General features: G+C 44.2%; 1 protein-coding gene across 8 annotated transcripts in view; it reads left to right on the top strand.

Moving 5' to 3' along the window:
• LRCH3 (leucine rich repeats and calponin homology domain containing 3) overlaps positions 1-24,787 on the top strand; it is a 189,886-nt gene that overhangs the window by 23,955 nt on the left and 141,144 nt on the right. For 6 of the 8 annotated variants that reach the window (XM_068281290.1, XM_068281286.1, XM_068281292.1 and 3 more), the window contains exon 2: positions 19,000-19,110. The exons of the other annotated variants lie outside the window; for them this stretch is intronic. In XM_068281290.1, coding sequence (XP_068137391.1) covers positions 19,000-19,110 — 111 coding nt within the window. The remainder of the gene's footprint in view (positions 1-18,999; positions 19,111-24,787) is intronic. 8 annotated transcript variants of the gene reach the window in all.

Genomic DNA, 24,787 nt, shown 5'->3' with positions numbered 1-24,787 from the left:
TGTAGTTAATTTACCTCCTCTGTAGTTAATTTACCTCCTCTGTAGTTAATTTACCTCCTCTGTAGTTATTTTCACATGCAGCTAATTAACAGCTTGTCTTTAACTCTGGGGTTATTTTAAGGATTGGAGAGTTAATTTAAAGACAGAAGAGTTAACTTTAGGCTTGCCTGAGGTAAAATGTTTCCTGAATACTACATGCCTCATCACCATGGTAACAACTCTAGAAGAGTTATTAAAAACAGGAGATAAGTTTAGTGAATTGAGGCCAATGAGCCTAAACATAAAGCCAGGGCAACAATGGAATGGTTTAAAACAAAACATATCTATGTGTTAGAATGACCCAGTCAAAGTCCAGATCTAAATCCAATCGAGAATCTGTGGCAAGATCTGAAAACTGCTGTTCACAAACGCTGTCCATCTAATCTGACTGAGCTGGAGCTGTTTTGCAAAGAAGAATGGGCAAGGATTTCAGTCTCTAGATGTGCAAAGCTGGTAGAGACATACCCTAAAAGACTGGCAGCTGTAATTGCAGCAAAAGGTGGTTCTACAAAGTATTGACTCAGGGCCGAATAATTACGCACACCCCACTTTGCAGTTATTTATTTGTAAAAAATGTTTGGAATCATGTATGATTTTCGATCCACTTCTCACATGTACACCACTTTGTAGTGGTCTTTCACGTGGAATTCCAATAAAATTGATGCATGTTTGTGGCAGTAATGTGACAAAATGTGGAAAACTTCAAGGGGGCCGAATACGTTCGCAACCCACTGTATACCATGAGGGTATATTGCTGTTATTTCTGCAAATAAGGTCTCCTGATCATCGATAGTGTACAATGAGAAGTCAAAAAAACATTTTGCTTGGAACATAATCTAAATGTTGTAACCAGGATGGATAAGCAAATATAATTTGTGGGTTTAACTTCTACTTGGCTCTGGTTATTGTAAAGCTATAATGGATGCAAATGGAGAACTAGTGTTTTGTTTTTTGTTTTTGTTTTTCCTATATTTTTTTACCTTAATTTAGCTTTAAAATGCATAGAAAATAATGTATTTACTAAACAAAATGTTTACACACTGAAAGCCCAATTTGTCCTAAAAAAAAACAAAAAACAATATATTGATCATTTAGCTGTGGTAAGGAGTAATAAAGTTATTGGCGAATGAATGAGAGCAGTGCTGATATGTGAAAATTGCTCTCGTCCTGAAGTGGTTTAAGGGAACTAAGCACCCTTTCTTTTCCTGGAATGTCTCCTGGTTTACAGAAGTCACAGATGTTCTCTTCACACCTACCCCCTGGATAAGCTTTTTAAAGAAGTTGTCCTAATTACCCACCCCCCTCTGTTGATGAAAAGGTATTGTTTACTGCTTGCTAATAAGTGCTATAAAACAAGTAAGTTCTTAGCTGCCTGAAAACCTCTGCGGTCAAGCCGTCCGGCTGAAGAAGCTAACAAATCGTGTGCTAAACTTTAGATGTGTAAATAAAAGGTTCACTTTAAGGCTGTACCTCCATTTATCTGGTATATCTCTGACGAAGTGGACTTTACATTACTTCCGTCAAATGCCAGCCACAGCTGTTCATCCTGTCCAATTCCCCCTTATGTGTCTAAGCACAAGTTGTAATTTGATCACTCAGCTGTGTCAGCTGCCTGCCATGGCAGACACCTAATTGGTAAACACAGGATGTAAACAATATGTCTGCTTCCATGAAAGCAGGAAGTAGACAAACTGTAAATGTATTTTAGGATTTGTATCAGCTGTGACAGACATGTTTTTATATAAAGGTTTGTATGCTGTTGAGTATCTTTTAGAGCAGAGAGGAAGTTCTTAGCTCAGGTCTGCTTTAAGATGGATTTTTATCGAGGAGCCTATTATTTATATGGTGATGATGGGTGATGTGATTTTAGTTGTTTTTAACCAGTTTGGAGATATGTCTCAAAGAATTTTTTTTTTATTATGATTTATACTTGAATAGATAGAAACTACTTACTGTGGGTTCCTGTTTTTGTTTACGATAAACAATGCAGCTGGACTAGGCTATGTCTACTCATTAGTTTTTTTTATTTTTGTTTTTATTTTGAGGAAGAAGGGGAAAGGGGAGTGCGGCAGTGTACCAACCTTATGCCAAGTCACCACTGGGCCTTACAAATTATAGCCGGATGCCGTGCTTTTACTCTTTGTCTATTGAACTTGCTGTCAAAAATGTACTAACCTTTCCTGGTTTGGACAGACTGCATTTTTTTCCCATTTGTCCCTGATCTACTGTCAACAGTTCTAATGTGGAGTTATCAGTATGGTGAACAGGTATTTAATGCCAGAAAAATGTACACAATGGAAATATATAGATTAGTGCTGATAAATTGAAATATAGGTATAATGGTACCCATACACTAACTCGAATTCGTGCAGATTCAATCACTGTGATCGAATCTGCTGTGAAATCGATAACGCCATCCGACATCGATCAATTCAGTTGATCGGTCCCGACGGAAAAGATTGCTCAATCGCAGCGGGTCGGGAGCGCATCACTAGCGGCGTTCGATTTGGTGGCGACCAACGCAGCGTAGCGACAGTAATACCACACTTTTTCCGGCTGGCCTTCTTCTCCATGTCCTCTTCACTTCCTGTCCCCTACTGTGACAAGGCGAAGTTCAATCAGTAGTGCGCCCTCTACTGTTTGAACTTCCCCTTGCCACAGGACGAGACAGGAAGTGAATAGGACATGGAGGGCGCCGAAAGAAGTGTGACTGAATGGATCCTGGGGACTCGTGCCGGTGAACAGGAAATATTATTGCTGCTGGCCGGGGGAGCAGGGGCGGCGAGTCAGAGAGGCAGTAGCGACTTCACAGGTTTTGAATCTATTTCATGTTGAGGGGTTAAGAAGTCGCTCTCTGTAGACAGAAAGAAAGGGTAGCAACCCTCCACCAAGGGTGGACTCAAAATTTTATACAATGAACAGAGGCGCCAAAAGTATAAGATTAGATTAAATGAGCTTAAAGGGACAATTAAGTCAAACAAAAAAAGAGTTTTACTCACTCACCTGGGGCTTCCAATAGCCTGCTGCAGCTGTCTGGTGGCCTCGCCATCTCCCTCCGATCCGCCTGGCCCCGCCGGCAGCCACTTCCTGTTTCGGTGACAGGAGCTGACAGGCTGGGGACGCGAGTGATTCTTCGTGTTCCTGGCCACAATAGCGCCATCTATGCTGCTTTAGCATATATCATATACCATATAGCAGCATAGAGGGTCTGGGAACGCGAATAATCACTCGCGTCCCCAGCCTGTCAGCTCCTGTCACCGAAACAGGAAGTGGCTGCCGGCGGGGCCAGGAGGATCAGAGGGAGACGGCGAGGGCACCGGACAGCTGCAGGGGGCTATTTTTTTGTTTAAGTGTCCCTTTAAAAATCAACTTAAATGGCAAAATTGGAGGAAGTGGTGGTTTTACCTCCCTCAAGCAGACACAACGACTGCGATTCAGACAGTCAAACACATTTATTAGGAACTCCAAAAAGAAATGCAACGTGTTTCGCTGGTTCAACCCCGCTTCATCAGGCAATATAGGGAGGTATATCAAACAATCTGCACAAGGATTCAAATTAAGCGCCTCTGAAATCTATTTCAAATCTGTGTGCAGTGTATGGCAGCCAATAGATCCTTCTGTGATCAGATTAGATCAGAGTGGGGATCTGTTAGTTGATCTGGTGGCAATCGACCAGTGTATGGCAGCCTTTAGTAGTACTTTGTTTTATTTATTAGTTCCATCAGTTTAGATAACAACTAATACAACAAATATACATTTAGAAATGCCTAAAGGTGGCCATACATTTATAGATTAGCAGCAGATTCGACCATCAGATTTCTGTCAGATGCCTGTCAAGTCGAATCTGACAGGAATCTATCTGATTTGTGTCACACACTAGGAACAGATTTCCAATAGATTTCAGAATGAAATCTATTGGAAATCTATCTAAATGCATTATTGGACCATTAGATCCAATGCAACTCTATGGGCCATGGATCTGCTACCAGCAGCAGATCGACATAGATCTTCCATCCTGTCAGATCAAATCCATTGAAATCGATAGATTTAAAATCAATTTCTGGTCTATTCTATAGAATCGATCAATCGCTGAAATCGACCAGTGTATGGGCCCCTTAATGCTGGCCATACACTTAAAGATTTCCACTCAATGTTCCAAAACGATTGATTTCTTTCTGAAAAGAATCCATTCAGAAGGAATTGATTCCTACCATATACTGCACATACATTTCCAATAGATTTCAGCAGGGAATCTATTGAAAATCGAGCGAACTGCAGAGTTAAGGTAGCCATACACTGGTCTATTTGCCATTAGATCGACCAGCTGACAGAACCCTATCTGATCGAATCTGATCAGAGAGGGATCGTATGGCTGCCTTTACTGCAAACAGATTGTTAATCGATTTCAGCCTGAAACCGATCACAATCTGTTGAGCTGCTCCTGCCGCCTGTGCCCCCCCCCCCGTCCGTATACATTACCTGAAGCTGGCTCCCGGGCGTCTTCTCCACGCTGCACCGCACCGCTCTGTTCCAGTTCCATCCCGGCGCTTCCTGTTTCACTCCGTGACCAGGAAGTTCAAATAGAGCGCCCTCTATTAGAACTTCCTGGTCACTGCAGTGACACAGGAAGCGCCGGGATGGAGCCGGAACAGAGCGGTGCAGCGCGGAGAAGATGCCCGGGAGCCAGCGTCAGGTAATATATACCTGATCGGATCGGCCGCCGCTAGCGACGCGCACCCTACCCGCGGGCGATCGACGGTAATTTCCCGCGCGGCGCGATCGACAAACCGATCCGATTTCGGGAGGAAATCGGATCGGCGGGTGCGTTTAGTGCGAACGATTGGCAGCAGATTCGATCCCAGGATTGAATCTGCTGTCGAAACGGCCGCGAATCGGGCCAGTGTATGGCCACCTTTACTGTTCAATGCAGTGCAAAGCTATAGGCCATCGATCTGCCAATGCTCTTGCCCTGCCACCTGATTGTTTTAAATTTCCCATCATGTCCAATCGATACTTTGGAACAATTTTTATTCAAAATCGATCTAACATTCTGAGAAATTGATTCCCAGCAGATGAATTGTATTAAATAATAAATTGATGAGTGTATGGGCACCTTTAGCCTAACTTTTCTAAAGCTGCTTGACCTGTTTCTTCTACTGCGAGGTCTTGTGAACCAGCACAGACAGCTGTTGTACAATATCCGGTCAGTGTTCCAGCAGAAATCTGGAAGTTTAAACGCGCTCCATTGTAGGTTGAACTGTGTTTTGACCAATAACTGAGTGAGGGGAAAGAAGAAATGGTGTTAAGCACAATGACATCCTTCCACCTGCTTGCCTGACAGTGTGTGTAAATTCATTGCTCACTCATGGAGGCCTGCTTCCTTTTTGTGTCCTAGAAATATGGAACATTTTTATATGGCCTTGCTTCCTCTTTACAAGTAGAGATTATGCTTTGTTGAGCTTTGTTGTCATATGAATACAGCATTCTATAGAAACGTGGAACATGTTTGGTCCCATAACCTATATGGATACTTGCCCTGTAGTTACCTTGTAGCTGTAATTGCTTAATGTATCATTTATGCTAGGTCCGCATGGTTCAATTTCCCACCTGCTCCCGATCGATAAGGGGATTGATTTTCTGATAACAGATTGGACATGTCCGATTCCTGTCAATTGCACAGGAAATTAAATTGTGTATACCTTACATTAGAATAGTTTCTGGATGGTTATATCACAAATGCATTTTTCAAAGGCAGATACTTTGCCAGGATCTCAGAAGATATGAGATAACTCTGGGTTGCAGTGGCAGGTAAATTATGTGGAATTGAAATGAGTAGTTGTCATCGTGTAGCTAAATAATATACTATATGTGAACTTGGCAGTCAGTGTTCCCTTTTCATCAAAAAAGCATTTATAACTCATGTACAAAGCTGTGGAGTCGGTAAAAAATTATGACTGTGAGGCTTTGTTCACATCTAAAACAAGACGTCAGAGATTTTCGGGGGGGTTTTGCGCTTTTTATTGTCCCCTCCCATCGCTCCACTGCGTACTATGAGTTTGTGTAAAGCACTTTAGTAAGCGATTTTTGCAGAGCGATTCCATATTTTCACTTCCTGACATCAGTCAGGAAGTGAACTTTTTGACTCGGAAAAGAATAAATGAAGTGTATTTTTTTCTTAAAAATGCAAATGCTGCATGAATCGATTTTGTGAGCGTTTAGCGCTCTTCCTACACCTTCTTTTAGAGCAAAATTGCCCCAAACATGGTACAGGCACCGCAAAGCTGACGAAAAATGCTAATATGAACCATCTCATAGAGAATCACTGAGAATAGTTCATTTTATAGAAGTGCTTTAAAGGAATACTGTAGGGGGGGTCGAGGGAAAATGAGTTGAACTTACCCGGGGCTTCTAATGGTCCCCCGCAGACATCCTGTGCCGCTGCAGCCACTCACTGATGTTCCGGCCCCACCTTCGGTTCACTTCTGGAATTTCAGACTTTAAACCCACTGCGCCTTCGTTGCCGTGCCCTCGCTCCCGCTGATGTCACCAGGAGCGTACTGCGCAGGCACAGACCATACAGGGCCTGTACAGTACGCTCCTTGTGACATCAGCGGGAGCGAGAACACCGCAATGGAGGTACAGTGGTTTTCACACTTTAAAGTCTGAAATTCCAGTGAACCGGAGGCGGGGCCGGAGCATCGGTGAGTGGCTGCGCCGGCACAGGATGTCTGCGGGGGACCATTAGAAGCCTCGGATAAGTTCAACTCCTTTTACCCCGACACCCCCCCCCCCCCCCCCCCTACAGTATTCCTTTAAAGAGAATCTGTATTGTTAAAATCGCACAAAAGTAAACATACCAGTGCGTTAGGGGACATCTCCTATTACCCTCTGTCACAATTTCGCCGCTCCCCGCTGCATTAAAAGTGGTTAAAAACAGTTTTATAAAGTTTGTTTATAAACAAACAAAATGGCCACCAAAACAGGAAGTAGGTTGATGTACAGTATGTCCACACATACAAAATACATCCATACACAAGCAGGCTGTATACACCCTTCCTTTTGAATCTCAAGAGATCATTTGTGTGTTTCTTTCCCCCTGCATCTCTCATGCACTGAAGTTTCAGGCTGCTCTTTTCTTCCTGCAAACAGCTTTGCCCTTGTCTGAATTTCCTCAGTATGTGAAAGCCCAGCCAGCTCAGAGGACGATTTTTCCAGCTTGTAAAAGATAATAGAGCAGAGAGAAGCTGCACTAATCTAAATATCACACAGGCAGTGTGCAGAGAGGGGCCTGAAAGGGGGAGTTCATAGCAGAACCACAACACTGAAGAACTTGGCAGCCTTCCAGACACAGGCTGACAAGTCTGACAAGGGAAAGATACATTGATTTATTACAGAGACTGTGATAGCAGAAAGTGCTGCAGTAAGCCAGAACACATTAGAATAGCTTTTGGAACTTGTAGGATGATAAAAAACAGGATGCAATTTTTGTTACGGAGTCTCTTTAACAGTCATATGTCCGCACCGCAGACTACGTTGGCGATTTATAATTTAATTATAATATGTTTACACCAAGGTGTTGCCTGATGTGCTGGACAGCCAGTCTTAGCGGCAAGCTGAACTGAGTGGGCTGTGGCATGGATTCTCAGACATTATCAGCCTTTGATTTTTAGGAAACCACAGAACCCCTTTAAAAGGCTGATAACGTCTGAGAATCCATGCCACAGCCCACTCAGTTCAGCTTGCCGCTAAGACTGGCTGTCCAGCACATCAGGCAACACCTTGGTGTAAACATATTATAATTAAATTATAAATCGCCAACGTAGTCTGCGGTGCGGACATATGACTGTTAAAGCGGCATTGTCACCATAAAAATCAAATTTCAACAGCAACTGGTCTGAGTGTATTAAGTGATAAAGATGCTAATTCCTGCATTTAAAACTTTTTCTGCTGTTATGGTTTGGAGTTATCACATACTTTAGGAGCACTGGCCAAGTGCCAAAAAGTTGAATGCTGGGAGTTCTTTTGAATGCTGGGACTTTTTTTTATCTATAATTCCTCCTCTTCCATTTATTTCCCTGCCTAGCTGATCACTTGTGTTTACAAGCAAGGCTGAGGTGACTCAGTGATTGGATGTGTAAATAAAAAAAAAAAAAAGCTCTGGGAGGGGGCAGCTAATGAATACACAATGAGCAAGAGAAAACAGAGTCAGGAAGGATATGATGTCAGCATTAGCTTGGCAAAATGGCCACTGCCTAGATTAGGATTTTCAGCTTTTCCTTTATAAAATTCACAGGAATCATTACGTGGATAGCACAATACATCTGTTATGTAAGTAGACGTAGTATTTATCTACTTATATATGTGTTTTTTATTACTAGGTTAGCATGGGTGTCGCTTGTTCTTTAAAGGAATACTGTAGGGGGGGGGGGGGGTCGGGGGAAAAGGAGTTGAACTTATCCGAGGCTTCTAATGGTCCCCTGCAGACATCCTGTGTCGGCGCAGCCACTCATCGATGCTCCGGCCCCGCCTCCGGTTCACTGGAATTTCAGACTTTAAAGTGTGAAAAACCACTGTACCTCCATTGCGGTGTTCTCGCTCCCGCTGATGTCACCAGGAGCGTACTGTACAGGCCCTGTATGGTCTGTGCCTGCGCAGTACGCTCCTGGTGACATCAGCGGGAGCGAGGGCACGGCAACGCAGGCACAGTGGGTTTAAAGTCTGAAATTCCAGAAGTGAACCGAAGGCGGGGCCGTAACATCAGTGAGTGGCTGCAGCGGCACAGGATGTCTGCGGGGGACCATTAGAAGCCTCGGATAAGTTCAACTCCTTTTCCCCCGACCCCCCCCCCCCCCTACAGTATTCCTTTAGCAGTCACATGTCCGCACCGCAGACTACGTTGGCGATTTTATAATTTATTAATATGTTTACACCAAGGTGTTGCCTGATGTGCTGGACAGCCAGTCTTAGCGGCAAGCTGAACTGAGTGGGCTGTGGCATGGATTCTCAGACATTATCAGCCTTTTAAAGGGGTTCTGTGGTTTCCTAAAAAATCAAACAAGCTGACACTTACCTGAGGCTTCCATCGGCCCCTTGCAGCGGTAATGTCCCGCACCATCCTCCTCCCATCACTCGTTCCCCGCCACCGGTCCCGGTGTAATAACGCGAGTGATTACACTGAGGCTGCGCGACTGCAGCCGCGTGCGTGCTCGCTCCCGTGCACGTCATCGGGAGCTTACTGTGCAGGCGCAGTACAAGAAAACCTCGTACTGCCCCTGCGCAGTAAGCTCTCGATGACGCAAGCGGGAGTGGACATTATTTGTCTGTTTAGACGAATTTTGGACCAGCAGCGGGGAGCGAGTGATCGGAGGACGGCGCGGGACGTTACTGCTGCAGGGGCCGATAGAAGCCCCAGGTAAGTCTCAGCTTGTTTGATTTTTTTTTTTTTTTTTTTTCTTAGGATACCACAGAACCTTCTGCGAGGGAATTTTATTTATCACATTTGCTAGGGAAAGCAAATAGTTGATTGAATCATGAAATTCAAGCTACTCCTTATTAATGTCTTGCCTAAGCAAATAGGGTTTTTAAACCCTCTAACTTCGCTCACCATTCAAAGGTGGGAATAAACAAAATTGCTGCAAAACATCCTTCCATTCAAATTTAAAAGTACGTACACATGTCTGATATTTCTGAACGACTTGTCGTTTAAACCGGGCGTTTGAACGACAGTTTTGTGTGTGTATTAACAATAGTTAGACTGATAGCAGCAGTTTTGACTGATCCGCTTGGCGGATCCGTAAACTCACTGCTGTTCAAAAGACAGGTCCGTAAATGTGTACAAACAACTTGTTTTTTTAAAGTCTATTAGTTTGACACTAAAGGTCCGTGCACACGCCGGACTGCAGGCAACAACGGGTCCGTCGTCACCTCCTGCTGGACGGGCGTTCCAGCGACAGTCCGGCGTGTGTACAGTCTGTCTGCAGACTGATACGGCTGTTTTGTGAGCGATCCGCCCGGCGGATCGCTCAGAAACAGCCTTATCAGTCCGCCGGCAGACTGTACACACATCGGACTGTCTGCTGAAAACGCGCCCAGCAGGAGGTGACGACAGACCCGTTGTTGCCTGCAGTCCGACTTGTGTACGGACCTTAAAAGACATTCAAACAACAAGTCGTTTGATCAGTTACTTAATCTAATCCATTGTTCTATCCAGTCCATTGTCCATTATCAAGTTGGTTAAATGACATGTAAATTAGGTGTATTAGCATATCAAACGACTTGTTGGTCAGTGTGTACATGATGTCTGAATAACTTGTTTGAATTACAAGTCGTTCATAAATATCAGACATGTGTACGCACCTTAACCACTTGCCGACCGCCCCCAGCCGATGGGCGGCGGCAAAGACTGGGCCCAAACGACCGCAATACGCCCATCGGCGGGGGCGGCTGCGGGAGTGGCTATGCATCGATCGCGTCATTCGTGACGCGATCAGCCGCCGGGGACTGGCTCCGCCCACCGCTCGTAGTAACCCGCCGGCCGTTCGGAAGCGCCGGCGGGTTACTAGCACCCGGATCGCCGCATTTACATTGTATAATAGGCTTTGTAATGTATACAAAGCCTATTATACTGGCTGCCTCCTGCCCTGGTGGTCCCAGTGTCCGAGGGACCACCAGGGCAGGCTGCAGCCACCCTAGTCTGCACCCAAGCACACTGATTTCCCCCCCCCCCTGCCCCCTGATCGCCCACAGCACCCCTCAGACCCCCCCCCCCCCCTGCCCACCCCCCAGACCACTGTTTGCACCCAGTCACCCCCCTAATCACCCATCAATCACTCCCTGTCACTATCTGTCAACGCAATTTTTTTTTATTCCCCCCCCCCCCCCCCCCTGCCCACTGCCCCCTCCTGATCACCCTCCACCCCTCAGATTCTCCCCAGACCCCCCCCCCCCCCCCCCGTGTACTGTATGCATCTATCCCCCCTGATCACCTGTCAATCACCCCCTGTCACTGCTACCCATCAATCAGCCCCTAACCTGCCCCTTGCGGGCAATCTGATCACCCACCCACACCAATAGATCGCCCGCAGATCCGACATCAGATCACCTCCCAAATCCATTGTTAACATCTATTCTCTCCTCTAAACACCCACTAATTACCCATCAATCACCTATCAATCACCCCCTATCACCACCTGTCACTGTTACCCATCAGATTAGACCCTAATCTACCCCTTGCGGGCACCCAATCACCCGCCCACACGCTCAGATTGCCCTCAGACCCCCCTTTATCAATTCGCCAGTGCAATATTTACATCTGTTATTCCCTGTAATAACCCACTGATCACCTGTCAATCACCTATCAATCACCCCCTGTCACTGCCACCCATCAATCACCCCCTGTCACTGCCACCCATCAATCAGCCCCTAACTTGCCCCTTGCGGGCAATCTGATCACCCACCCACACCAATAGATCGCCCGCAGATCCGACATCAGATCACCTCCCAAGTGCAGTGTTTACATCTCTTCTCTCCTCTAAACACCCACTAATTACCCATCAATCACCCCCTATCACCACCTGTCACGGTTACCCATCAGATTAGACCCTAATCTGCCCCTTGCGGGCACCCAATCACCCGCCCACACCTCAGAACGCCCTCAGACCCCAGCCCTGATCACCTCGCTAGTGCATTGCTTGCATCTATTTCCCCCCTCTAATCACACCTTGAGACACCCATCAATCACCTCCTGTCACCCCCTAGCACACCTACCCATCAGATCAGGCCCTAATTTGCCCCGTGTGGGCTCCTGATCACTCGGGTCCCCCTCAGACCCGTTCCGATCACCTCCCCAGTGCATTGATTGCATCTATTTTCCCCTCTAACCGCCCCCTGAGACACCCATCAATCACCTCCTGTCACCCCCCTAGCACTCCTATCCATCAGATCAGGCCCAAAACATCCTGTCATCTAAGAGGCCACCCTGCTTATGACCGGTTCCACAAAATTCGCCCCCTCATAGACCACCTGTCATCAAAATTTGCAGATGCTTATACCCCTGATCAGTCATTTTGAGAAATTTGGTTTACAGACTACTCACAGTTTTGGGCCCGTAAAATGCCAGGGCAGTATAGGAACCCACAAGTGACCCCATTTTAGAAAGAAGACACCCCAAAGTATTCTGTTAGGTGTATGATGAGTTCATAGAAGATTTTATTTTTTGTCAAAAGTTAGCGGAAATTAGATTTTTATTGTTTTTTTCACAAAGTGTCATTTTTCACTAACTTGTGACAAAAAATAAAATCTTCTATGAACTCACCATACCCCTAACGGAATACCTTGGGGTGTCTTCTTTCTAAAATGAGGTCACTTGTGGGGTTCCTATACTGCCCTGGCATTTTAGGGGCCCTAAACCGTGAGGAGTAGTCTAGAAAACAAATGCCTCAAAATGACCTGTGAATAGGACGTTGGGCCCCTTAGCGCACCTAGGCTGCAAAAAAGTGTCACACATGTGGTATCGCCATACTCAGGAGAAGTAGTATAATGTGTTTTGTGGTGTATTTTTACACATACCCATGCTGGGTGGGAGAAATCTCTCTGTAAATGGACAATTGTGTGTAAAAAAAATCAAAAATGTGTCATTCACAGAGATATTTCTCCCACCCAGCATGGTTATATGTAAAAATACACCACAAAACACATTATACTACTTCTCCTGAGTATGGCGATACCACATGTGTGACACTTTTTTGCAGCCTAGGTGCGCTAAGGGGCCCAACGTCCTATTCACAGGTCATTTTGAGGCATTTGTTTTCTAGACTACTCCTCACGGTTTAGGGCCCCTAAAATGCCAGGGCAGTATAGGAACCCTACAAGTGACCTCATTTTAGAAAGAAGACACCCCAAGGTATTCCGTTAGGGGTATGATGAGTTCATAGAATTTATTTTTTGTCACAAGTTAGCGGAAATTGATATGTATTGGTTTTTTTTTTCACAGTGTGTCATTTCCGCTAACTTGTGACAAAAAAAAAATCTTCTATGAACTCACCATACTCCTAACAGAATACCTTGGGGTGTCTTCTTTCTAAAATGGGGTCACTTGTGGGGTTCCTATACTGCCCTGGCATTTTAGGGGCCCTAAACCGTGAGCAGTAGTCTAGAATCCAAATGCCTCAAAATGACCTGTGAATAGGACGTTAGGCCCCTTAGCGCACCCAGGTTGCAAAAAAGTGTCACACATGTATCGCCGTACTCAGAAGAAGTAGTATATTGTGTTTTGGGGTGTATTTTTACACATACCCATGCTGGGTGGGAGAAATATCTCTGTAAAAGGACAATTGTGTGTAAAAAAAAAAATCAAACAATTGTCATTTACAGAGATATTTCTCCCACCCAGCATGGGTATGTGTAAAAATACACCCCAAAACACATTATACTACTTCTCCTGAGTACGGCGGTACCACATGTGTGGCACTTTTTTGCACCCTAAGTGCGCTAAGAGGCCCAAAGTCCAATGAGTACCTTTAGGATTTCACAGGTCATTTTGCGACATTTGGTTTCAAGACTACTCCTCACGGTTTAGGGCCCCTAAAATGCCAGGGCAGTATAGGAACCCCACAAATGACCCCATTTTAGAAAGAAGACACCCCAAGGTATTCCGTTAGGAGTATGGTGAGTTCATAGAAGATTTTATTTTTTGTCACAAGTTAGCGGAAAATGACACTTTGCGAAAAAAAACAATTAAAATCAATTTCCGCTAACTTGTCACAAAAAAAAAAATCTTCTATGAACTCGCCATCCTCCTAACGGAATACCTTGGGGTGTCTTCTTTCTAAAATGGGGTAATTTGTGGGGTTCCTATACTGTCCTGGCATTTTAGGGGCCCTAAACCGTGAGGAGTAGTCTTGAAACCAAATGTCGCAAAATGACCTGTGAAATCCTAAAGGTACTCATTGGACTTTGGGCCTCTTAGCGCACTTAGGGTGCAAAAAAGTGCCACACATGTGGTACCGCCGTACTCGGGAGAAGTAGTACAATGTGTTTTGGGGTGTATTTTTACACATACCCATGCTGAGTGGGAGAAATATCTCTATAAATAGACAATTGTGTGTAAAAAAAATAAAACAATTGTCATTTACGGAGATATTTCTCCCACCCAGCATGGGTATGTGTAAAAATACACCCCAAAACACATTATACTACTTCTCCGGAGTACGGCAATACCACGTGTGGCACTTTTTTGCAGCCTAACTGCGCTAAGGGGCCAAAAGTCCAATGAGCATCTTTAGGCTTTACAGGGGTGCTTACAATTAGGCACCCCCCAAAATGCCAGGACAGTGAACACACCCCACAAATGACCCCATTTTGGAAAGTAGACACTTCAAGGTATTCAGAGAGGAGCATAGTGAGTCCGTGGCAGATTTCATTTTTTTTTTTTTTGTCGCAAGTTAGAAGAAATGGAAACTTTTTTTTTTTTTCTTTTTTTTTTGTCAGAAAGTGTCATTTTCCGCTAACTTGTGACAAAAAATAAAATCTTCTATGAACTCACCATGCCTCTCACTGAATACTTTGGGATGTCTTCTTTCCAAAATGGGGTCATTTGGGGGGTATTTGTACTATCCTGGAATTTTAGCCCCTCATGAAACCTGACAGGTGCGCAGAAAAGTCAGAGATGCTTGAAAATGGGAAAATTCACTTTTGGCACCATAGTTTGTAAACGCTATAACTTTTACCCAATCCAATAAATATACACTGAATGTTTTTTTTTTTTTTTATCAAAGACATGTAGCAGAATAACTTTCGCGCTCAAATGTACAGGAAATTTTACTTTATTTGAAAAATGTCAGCACAGCAAGTTAAAAAAGTCATTTTTTTTGCCAAAATGCATGTATTTTTTGATGAATGTAATAAAAACTAAAACTTGCAGCAGCAATCAAATAGCAGCAAAAGAAAGCTGTATTAGTGACAAGAAAAGGAGGTAAAATTCCTTTAGGTGGTAGGTTGTATGACCGAGCAATAAACCGTGAAAGCTGCAGTGGTCTGAATGGAGAAAAAGGCTCTGGTCCTTAAGGGGCGAAAAGACTGTGGTCCTCAAGTGGTTAACCACTTCAGGACGAGAGCAATTTTCACATATCAGCACTGCTCCCATTTATTAGTCAATAACTTTATTACTACTAATCACATCTAAATTATATATTGTTTTTTTCAGGACAAATTAGGCTTTTAGTGTGTAAAAATTTTGTTTACTAATTACCTTATTTTCTATGCATTTTTAAAGGGAAATTCAGGTAGAAAAAACACTATTTCTCCATTTACATCCAATATAGCTTTACTATATTAACTTATACTTAGCACCACAGTGCTAAGTATAAGTTAAACCTACAAATTGTATTTGCTCATCCATCCTGGTTATTACAGAATTTAGATTATGTTCCTAGCACAATGTATGGTGACACTATTGTATTTGGAGATAAAGGTGTCTTTTTTTTTTTTTTTCCGGTTTTGTGTTTTTTGCTTTCTCATTGTACACAATCGATGATTATGAAACCATATTTGCAAAAATAATCGCAATCTACCCTGATAGCATACATATTTAAAATGCCAAGTTCCTAAGGTAACAATGCATGTTTTTTTTCTCTTATATTCTGTCACTTTGTTTTCATTTCAAGTCTTTTATTTTGGTACAGAATATGCAAAAATGTAATTGCTTTTGATTCAGTTTGTGACTAAAAGGAATACACAAGACATGGGCCTCAACCCTAAAACTCTCTGAACTCCATTCTACAACTTATCAGGGTTAAAATGTTACCACATTGTACTCTTGTACTACTCTTGTAGTTTTGCTAAGACTTTCCCAACTTTGATCATAATTTTGAAAAGTACTTTATGTTGGATTGAGTTTGTCCCTACCCATTTTTATGTGACGTGCTCAAGCTTTAGGCCTCTTTCACAGTGGGACGTTAAAGTCGCACGTTAGAAAATGTTTTAACGTGGACTAACACACAGCAATATTAAGTCTGTGCGACATTCACAGTGCGCACGTTGCATTGTGTGTAGCGTGTAGCAATATTTAGAAAGTGCTGCATGCTGTGCGTTTAGCAATAAATCTGCTGCGTTGTGTGTGTTGCACATACTCAGTAATGTTTTTTTTTCTTTCTGTAACGCATGCGCCATTTTCGTTCCATCACTGTGCGACGAAAACGGCGCACCAAACGCAGGGCTAAAGAATGTACTATAACGTCCAAGTTGGTCTTTCAATGCGTTGCATTAGGGGCACGTTATGCGACCTTAACGTCGCATCAAACGCACTGTCCCACTGCGAAAGAGGCTTTAAGACACACTAAAATGTATTCTACAACTCTTCACGGTTAAAATGATGCCACACATGCCAGTAACAAACTGGTGGTGCAGTTTCCACAATTGCACTGGACAAATATATTCGTCCAGTTAGGCTTAAGTGGTTAAAACTTTAATGCTAGGTACACAACATACACTTTTCTGGCATATTTACCTGCCAGATCGTATATTTCCAACATGTCTGATCTGATTTTTAATTGTTTTTTCATTTCATTCATTTTTCCGATCGTTTTCCATAGACGTGAACAGAAATCAATCGGAAAATCCATCAAAAATTCTGATCTGACACGTTGGAAATAAACGATCTGGCAGCTAAATGGTGTGTGCCTAGCATTAGGTGATGTATCTGGCAAGGTGTGGGACTGTCTGTCCACAGGGCATACAGTATCCTGCCTGAAAACAATTGTATTGGTAAGTCAGCCTTTATGCATTGGTATGCAATGACTAAGTTGCCATCAGAAAGGCTTGGTTTAGCTTTTTAAATGCTTTGGCAAGAATGAGATCTGAGCAAAATTGTTGCTGCACCATTTGCACCAAGTTTTTCCATGCAAGTTCAGGGGTATTTTTTATTTTTTAACCTAAATGCCACTTTATTCAAATGTAATATTTTCTGAAAGAGCAAATCTTGTGCCCTTCTTTTTTTCTGCACCCATGTGCAGGAATTTTAGCATCCCTGCTAATTAAATATGTGCATATTAAATTCATGCATATTAAATCAACGGTTAAAATAGATTTAATTTGCAAGAATGTGAAAAATTCCTGTGGAAAGACATATAGAAAATATCAGAGATTTGGCAAAATACATAAGGTGCAAGGAAAGAGGGGGTTTGGGGGGTATGCGTAACAGAACTCAGTCATTTATATGAGAAAATATATAAAATGCCAAACTTTATTAATCAAGTATATCAGAGATTTGGCACCTCAAAACTTCTATATAGGAAAATGTGCATTTCCTATTCAGATTTCCCATCTATAATTTTTCATCAGTACCTACGGTATGTCATTTTTGAGCCACCATAGGAAAAGTACTCCTTGAATGAAAGAGAGGGTGTATTAGGCCAGGGCTGTGGAGTCGGTACAAAAATCCTCCGACTCCTCAGTTTAGGATTCCTCCGACTCCACAACTCCGACTCCTCTAATTTGCATATTACAATCTTGTTGATTAAAAGTATGTAACATGAAATTCGTCTCTTAACTGCCAACGCTTAGGAATTTTAAAAGACAACTGAAGTGAGAAGGATATGGAGACTGCCATATTTATTCCCTTTAGTCATAGACTAAAACTAGTCCTTGGTAAGAGTACTTGTAAAAGGTACAGACCGGAACAAAGAACATCTATCAGGCCCTAGACAATGTAACTATGGGTACATGTAAGAGTGATGTGCAGGTACTCTGCAGGGGAATAAGGAGATTCTTCCTCTATTACACATTCTTCATGTACAATCTGAACCAGGTTTATGGGTGATAGACAACACCTCTGTGTTCAATGTGCACAACATTCTCAGTGTATTCCCTGCAGCTCTGTGGGGAGTGCATATGTAGAGTATAGTACTACTGTGTAACAAAGTAAACCTGAGACAGATGAAATTAAAGTTTTATACATACCTGGGGCTTCCTTCAGCCCCCTTCAGGCTAATCAGTCCCTTGCTGTACTCCTCCACCACCTGGATCTTCTGCTATGAGTCCAGGTACTTGAGCCAGTCTGGCGTAGTGCGCATGCACACACTCCGCCGCTGGGAGCGTACTACACCTGTGCAGCACTATTGCGCAGGTGCAGAACGCTCCTGGCTGTGGAAGCGGCATGCGGCTGGACTACGCTGACTGGCTGAATTACCAGGACTCATAGCAGAAGATCCGGGTGGTGGAGGAGGACAGCGAGTGACTGATTAGCCTGAAGGGGACTGGAAGAAGCCCAGGTATGTATAACACTTTTCTTTTCATCCTTCTCAGGTACCATTTACTTCGTAGTCACCAAACCAAATTTTAACAATGTATCAAATTATTTGATTTTATGAGCAAAGTACATTTGCATAAATCAGAATCAACGCAGAATTATTTCCATCTCATTGACCATCTCTAGTAGTGACACGGCTACACATCAGGCTTTATATTTACAGTATAGTTATTTATTATATATGAGATTCCTGTGTACACATCATATATACAGTCACAATCAGATGTGTATATCTGACTTTAAAAATACGGGGACTGCTTTATTGAAGCATCACAAGTAACTAATTTTGATTGGTTTATTTCATTTTTGTGGACTAAGCACAGCTATTACTGTATGTAGAAATTATTTATGATGACTATTATCTGAGAAATTGAACATTTTATCATATTTTCTATTTTAATTACAGTTTAAATTAATTAGGAGTCTGAGTCGGTGCATTTTTTCCCGACTCCGACTCCAGGCACCCAAAATTACTCCGACTTCACGACTCCGACTCCACAGCCCTGTATTAGGCCACGGATGTAGTCTGAATGGTGATATAGGGAACAATTTAAACCTAGTTATTGCTACTAGAGTTCCAGATTGCTATGAGGGTTTAAAAGTGCAGAGGATTAAAACTGTACGTTTCAAAAATGTATATTTCTCCTGTCACGCAGTAGCCAGGTTAGTGGGGAGCACAATGCTCTTGGCCTGGAGCGATCCGCCAGGCAGACCGCTGGCTGAGAGAGGTCTGGGGGCTGCTGTACACAAGATGTGTTATCAACAAGGCAAGTTTTTTTACCTAGTGTGTGTGTGTGTGTGTGTGTGTATAGGACTTAAGCGTGTCTGCAGTAGCTGAATTACGATTTTTGGCTATTAATGGATATAAGTTTTTTTTTTGTTTGTTTTTTTTTATGTTACACAATTCATTTCTAAACTGTTTGACAGGGTTTTATTTTTTATTCTGGTGACTGTACAGGTTGCTAAATTATGTTATCTGCCCTTGTCATCACTGTGTACGTAAAGCTGCTTAGTAGAATTTTTCACTGACCTTAACGCTAAACAAGATTATCAGGAAACTGTGTAGACTTTTTGATGAACCTGTAAAATTCTCAACAGCAAGTCTTGCAAGTATGTCCAAGAGCAGACTGGTATTTACAAGGGCAAGCTCCATAGAACCCCAGGCTGTGGCTACACATGGTCTGAATTACTGGGAAGTTTAGAAATCTGTTAATGTGTTGTCCTGATCTGCCATTTACTTCTGCTTTGAAAACAGACTTTGGGCTTTTGTCCTCCGCTTCTTGTTCTGTAGAGAAAACATAGGTGCATATACTTTTACGTAGTTTGATGCTTTATTTGTTTAGCCCTAAAATGAGAAGTGTCCCAAAATTGTTCCTTTCTTCAGCTAGTTTTTCTATTTTAAGCATACCACTTTACACATGGCAGTTTATTTAAAATGTATCTCTCTAGAAAAGTGAAAAAATGCATAATTTAGGACGCACTAAATGCAATTGTCAAAGAATGCCTTAAAAATGCGGATGATCTGCTATTGACTCTCTCCTCCCCGCACACATCGATCCCAACTCTACTGGTCTCACCCTGAATATCAACAAATCAGAGGTTCTCTTTGCTAATTTACCCAAACAAAGTGCAGAAGCTCTAGCCTCCAAACTGGGCCTATCATTTCAAACAAAATACATTACCTATCTAGGTATAAAAATTTCAACTAATCCAGCAGACCTGTATGCCCTAAATTATAAGCCGATTCTGTCTGAGCTGAAGGGGGATATGGTAAGGTGGAACTCCCCTCGATCTCGTGGTCTGGACGCATCCAAACTGTCCGAATGAACCTATTGCCTCGAATCCTATACCTATTTAGATCCCTCCCAATACAAGTAACTAGGGCTTCCCTTAGGGACCTTCAAACTTCTATTTTTAGGTTCATATCAAATAATAAAAAAAGCAGAATAAGACAATCTGTTCAGGTTCTCAATAGAGAAAGGGGAGGCCTGGGGGTCCCTGACCTATTTAACTATTATAGAGCCGCTCAGATTGCTCAGCTGGCCCAGTTGCACTCTAAACATAATAGGCCCCTTTGGGCTGACATTGAAGATGACCTCCTTTCACCAATTAGTCTGGCGGCCCTCCAGTGGTCCCCACACCTCTCTCCTGCAAAATACAAACTAAAGTCACCCTTAACAGCTCATTCACTCTCTTTATGGCATAGACTAAGGTTCACTAAAAAATTGCAATCCAAAATACCTCTTCAACTTCCAATCTTCGGAAACCCTGAATTCCCACCAGGATGGGATTTGCGTCCCTTCCAGTGGTGGATCTCCCATAACTTTTTCAATATAGCTAACTTTCTAGTCAATGGGCAGTTTCCGAACTGGACTAACTTCTGTTCCCACACCTCCTTCCCACCTAAAGAGCATTTTAGAGCGATACAAATATTCCACTTTCTAAAAACCCTCACACAATCTGCCCACATCTCCTCGACTCGTACCACGTATGAACATTGGTGTTCCCTACGACCTCTGGAGGGTGGCCTTATATCTTACCTGTACTCAACGTTATCACAGCCTCTAGAGGCGACTAAATCTATATCAATGATAGCATGGGAGGAGGATCTGGGCCAGACACTCACTATCAAACAATGGTCCAAATGTTGCCTTACCCTAGCAAAAGGTAGTAATTATTACTCCCACATAGAAACTAATTATAAAATATTACATCGTACATATATCACCCCCCAGAGATTGCACACTATCTCCAATGATAAATCTCCTCTATGCTTTAGGGGATGCGGCCAACTGGGTGACCTCGAACACATATGGTGGTTCTGCCCTGTTGCAAAAAAGTATTGGGCTCAAGTAGCAACAGCAATTGGTACGGCCTTGGAGATCCCCCTGGCACCGGACCCTTTCCAACTACTCTTAGGACATAAGCCTCAGAGATGGAAGTACCCACATCATAGGCTAGCCCAACACATTGTCAAGGCAGCCCGCCTTCATCTTGCCCGCCAGTGGCTAAAACCTATCCTTTCAATTGACATGGCTGATGCCATTGTCATGGAAATACTTATCTCAGAAAGATTACTAGCAATAGTCAATGAATACAACCTTGCCATTTACTCGTACCTGGCAGCCCTGGCTCTCAGCCTCGACATCGGTGGGACTTAGGTCATGCGCCCTCTCCTTTTAGGCACTCTTCCCGACCACCTGGCTGCTCCTTCCTCGAACATTGATATGACCTGTATGACTGCTCTCTGTTTATACATGTTCTGTATATGTTAATTTGTTTCTGTTGAAAATGCCCTTTTGATAAGGGACTATTTAAAAGCTGTAAGTTTTTATTGGAATTCTCAATAAAAATACTTTGAAACTAAAATTGTTATTAAAATGTCTAAGCCTTCAGTTTTCTCTATCTGCTCTTGCATGAACAACTGCAGTATATTATATGGCTCCCTATAGCACAACTCAGCTGAGTGTACGTTACAATTTTGTTGTTAGATGTTCATTTGGGATCGTCTTTGGCAAAAAGCTAGTATCCATGCAGCTGTTTAATGTTGTTTAGTGAGCCGTTGTGACGGATTGTTGAATGACTAACAAATGCAATTGTTTTGCAGCTGTGGAGCACCATTGCTCATCTATGCATTGGCTTCTTTCTTACCTTTCTATATTACAGAATAAGTTGCATACATGTATCTAAACAGCTTGTCTGTAGGTGTCTTGGAAGCTTGTTACCGGCAATGATTACAGATTGTTATGGTTGATCATTATTGAGCATGTGTAATGGTGGCCTATAGGAGGACACCAGATCCCTCTCTGATCAGAGAGTGAACTATTGGCTGCCCACACAGTGTACACAGATTTTCAATCGTCATGAAATCGATTTTAGATCTGTGGAGCTGCCATCTCCTGCCTGGCAGTCCAGGTCTACCCCTTCTGTGCTGGTGACCCCTCTTCTGGTTGGCAGCAGAGCTCCCACCTGGTGCAGGTGGGCAGGTGTCGTCCTCCCTGTCTCGTCTCTCCCGGTCATATGACACAAGCACAGTTCAAACACTAGATGTCTGGTCTGTATGCTGTGGAGTGCTACTATTTGAAATTCTACGTGTCACGTGACTGGTGGAAGAGACCCATGGCATGAAGTAAACCACCAGACATGGGAGGATACTGCCAACATTGCGTTGGTCATCGCCAAATCGAAGGCCGCTAGCGACATGTTCCACTGCCAATCAAGCAAAATGTTCTGTCCTGTGTGATTGACTGACTGATTTTGGACGGAAATCGGTCAGTGTTTGCATTAGCGATTTCTAGCAGATTCAATCACAGTGATTGAATCTGTACAATAGCGACAGATAAAATCGTCTATTGTAGGGGGTCAGGGGAAAATGAGTTGAACTTACCCGGGGCTTCTAATGGTCCCCCGCAGACATCCTGTGTTGGCGCAGCCACTCACCGATGCTCCGGCCCCGCCTCCAGTTCACTTCTGGAATTTCTGACTTTAAAAGTCAGGAAACCACTGCGCCTGCACGGCTGTGTCCTCGCTCCCGCTGATGTCACCAGGAGTGTACTGCGCAGACACAGACCATACTGGGCTTCTGCTATACACTCCTGGTGACATCGGCGGGAGCGAGGACACGGCAACGCAGGCGCAGTGGTTTTCTGACTTTAAAGTCAAATTCCAGAAGTGAACTGGAGGCGGGGCAGGAGCATCGGGGAGTGGCTGCGCGGGCACAGGGTGTCAGCGGGGGACCATTAGAAGCCCCGGGTAAGTTCAGCTCATTTTCCCCTGACCCCCCTACAGTATCCCTTTAAAGTAACACTTAAGCCTAGGGAAAAAACTGTTTTACTCGCCTGGGGCTTCTACCAGCCCCCGCAGCCATCCTGTGCCCTCGTAGTCACTTGTGGATCCTGCTGTCCCCCGCCACCAGCTAGTTTCATTTACGGCAGAAGGCCTGCGCAGGACACGATTGCGGACGAGAACTCGAAGAAGCAGACGCGTGGCCGGACCTGTCGCTGAAAACTAAGCTAGCTGGCGACGGGACAGAAGGATCTGCGAGTGACTACGACGGCACAGGACAGCTGCAGGGGGCTGGTAGAAGCCCCAGGTGAGTAAAACTGATATTTTATTTCAGGCTTAAAGAAAACCTGTAATGAGAAAAAGTTCCCCTGGGGGATACTCACCTCTGTAGGGGGAAGCCTCCGGATCCAATCAAGGATTGCCCCGTCTTCCTCCGTCCTACGGTGGTCTCTGGCCCTCCGAACAGCGGGGGATGTAAATATTTACCTTGGCTCCAGCGCAGTATCTGCTCTCTGCTCGGAGATAGGCGGAAATAGCTGATTGCTGTCGGCCCACTCTACTGCGCAAGTCTCCTGCGCCTGCGTAGTAGAGCGGACCTGACAGAGATCGGCTATTTACGCCTATCTAGTGCTGAGAGCCGCAACAGCGCCACCCGCTGGAGCCAGGGAAGGTAAATATATCAAGCCTTGTCGAGCCTTCGGGGAAGCCAGCACTGGATTGACTGCAGCTACAGCAGAGGGGAAAGCCTCATTGGGACCCTGAGGCTTCCCCCTACCATGGTGAGTACCCCCCAGGGGAACTTTTATTTTGTTACAGAGTCTCTTTAAGGATCCCTTTAACCTCCTGAGCGGTATGGACGAGCTCAGCTCGTCCATCACCGCCGGAGGCTGCCGCTCAGGCCATGCTGGGCCGATTTTCTTCAAATAAAGTGCAGCACACGCAGCCGGCACTTTGCCAGCCGCGTGTGCTGCCTGATCGCCGCCGCTCTGCGGCGATTCGCCGCGAGCAGCGGCGAAAGAGGGTCCCCCCAGCCGCCTGAGCCCTGCGCACCCGGAACAAAAAGTTCCGGCCAGCGCTAAGGGCTGGATCGGAGGCGGCTGACGTCAGGACGTCGGCTGACGTCCATGACGTCACTCCGCTCGTCGCTATGGCGACGATCTAAGCAAAACAAGGAAGGCCGCTCATAGCGGCCTTCCTTGTTTATTCTGGGCGCCGGAGGCGATCGGAAGAACGCCTCCGGAGCGCCCTCTAGTGGGCTTTCATGCAGCCAACTTTCAGTTGGCTGCATGAAATAGTTTTTTTTTAATTAAAAAAAAACCCTCCCGCAGCCTCCCTGGCGATCTCAATAGAACGCCGGGGAGGTTAATGCCTAGTATACTCACCATACCATTTTCTGTTAAGGTTCGTATATACGCCTGATTTCTTCAAACTAGGGGTCATCCATTCTGACGACAGTTTGCCCGTGTGTACAGTCTGTTGGCAGGCTGATAAGGCTGGTTTTGACTGATCCGCTTGGCGGATCATTTAAAACCAGAATATTGTCTTCCGGTTATTTTAGAAACTGCTGGACTGAGCAGATGTCCTCTGTAGGCAACTGCATCCATCCTTATTGGCCATGCTGCTCTGTACATTATAAATGCTTCCTGAAAGTTGCTTTTT

This window comes from Hyperolius riggenbachi, chromosome 4 (assembly GCF_040937935.1).
Source record: "Hyperolius riggenbachi isolate aHypRig1 chromosome 4, aHypRig1.pri, whole genome shotgun sequence".
NCBI lineage: Eukaryota > Metazoa > Chordata > Amphibia > Anura > Hyperoliidae > Hyperolius > Hyperolius riggenbachi.
Note: the sequence above shows the minus strand (reverse complement) of the source record. Positions and strands in the feature narration are given on the sequence as shown.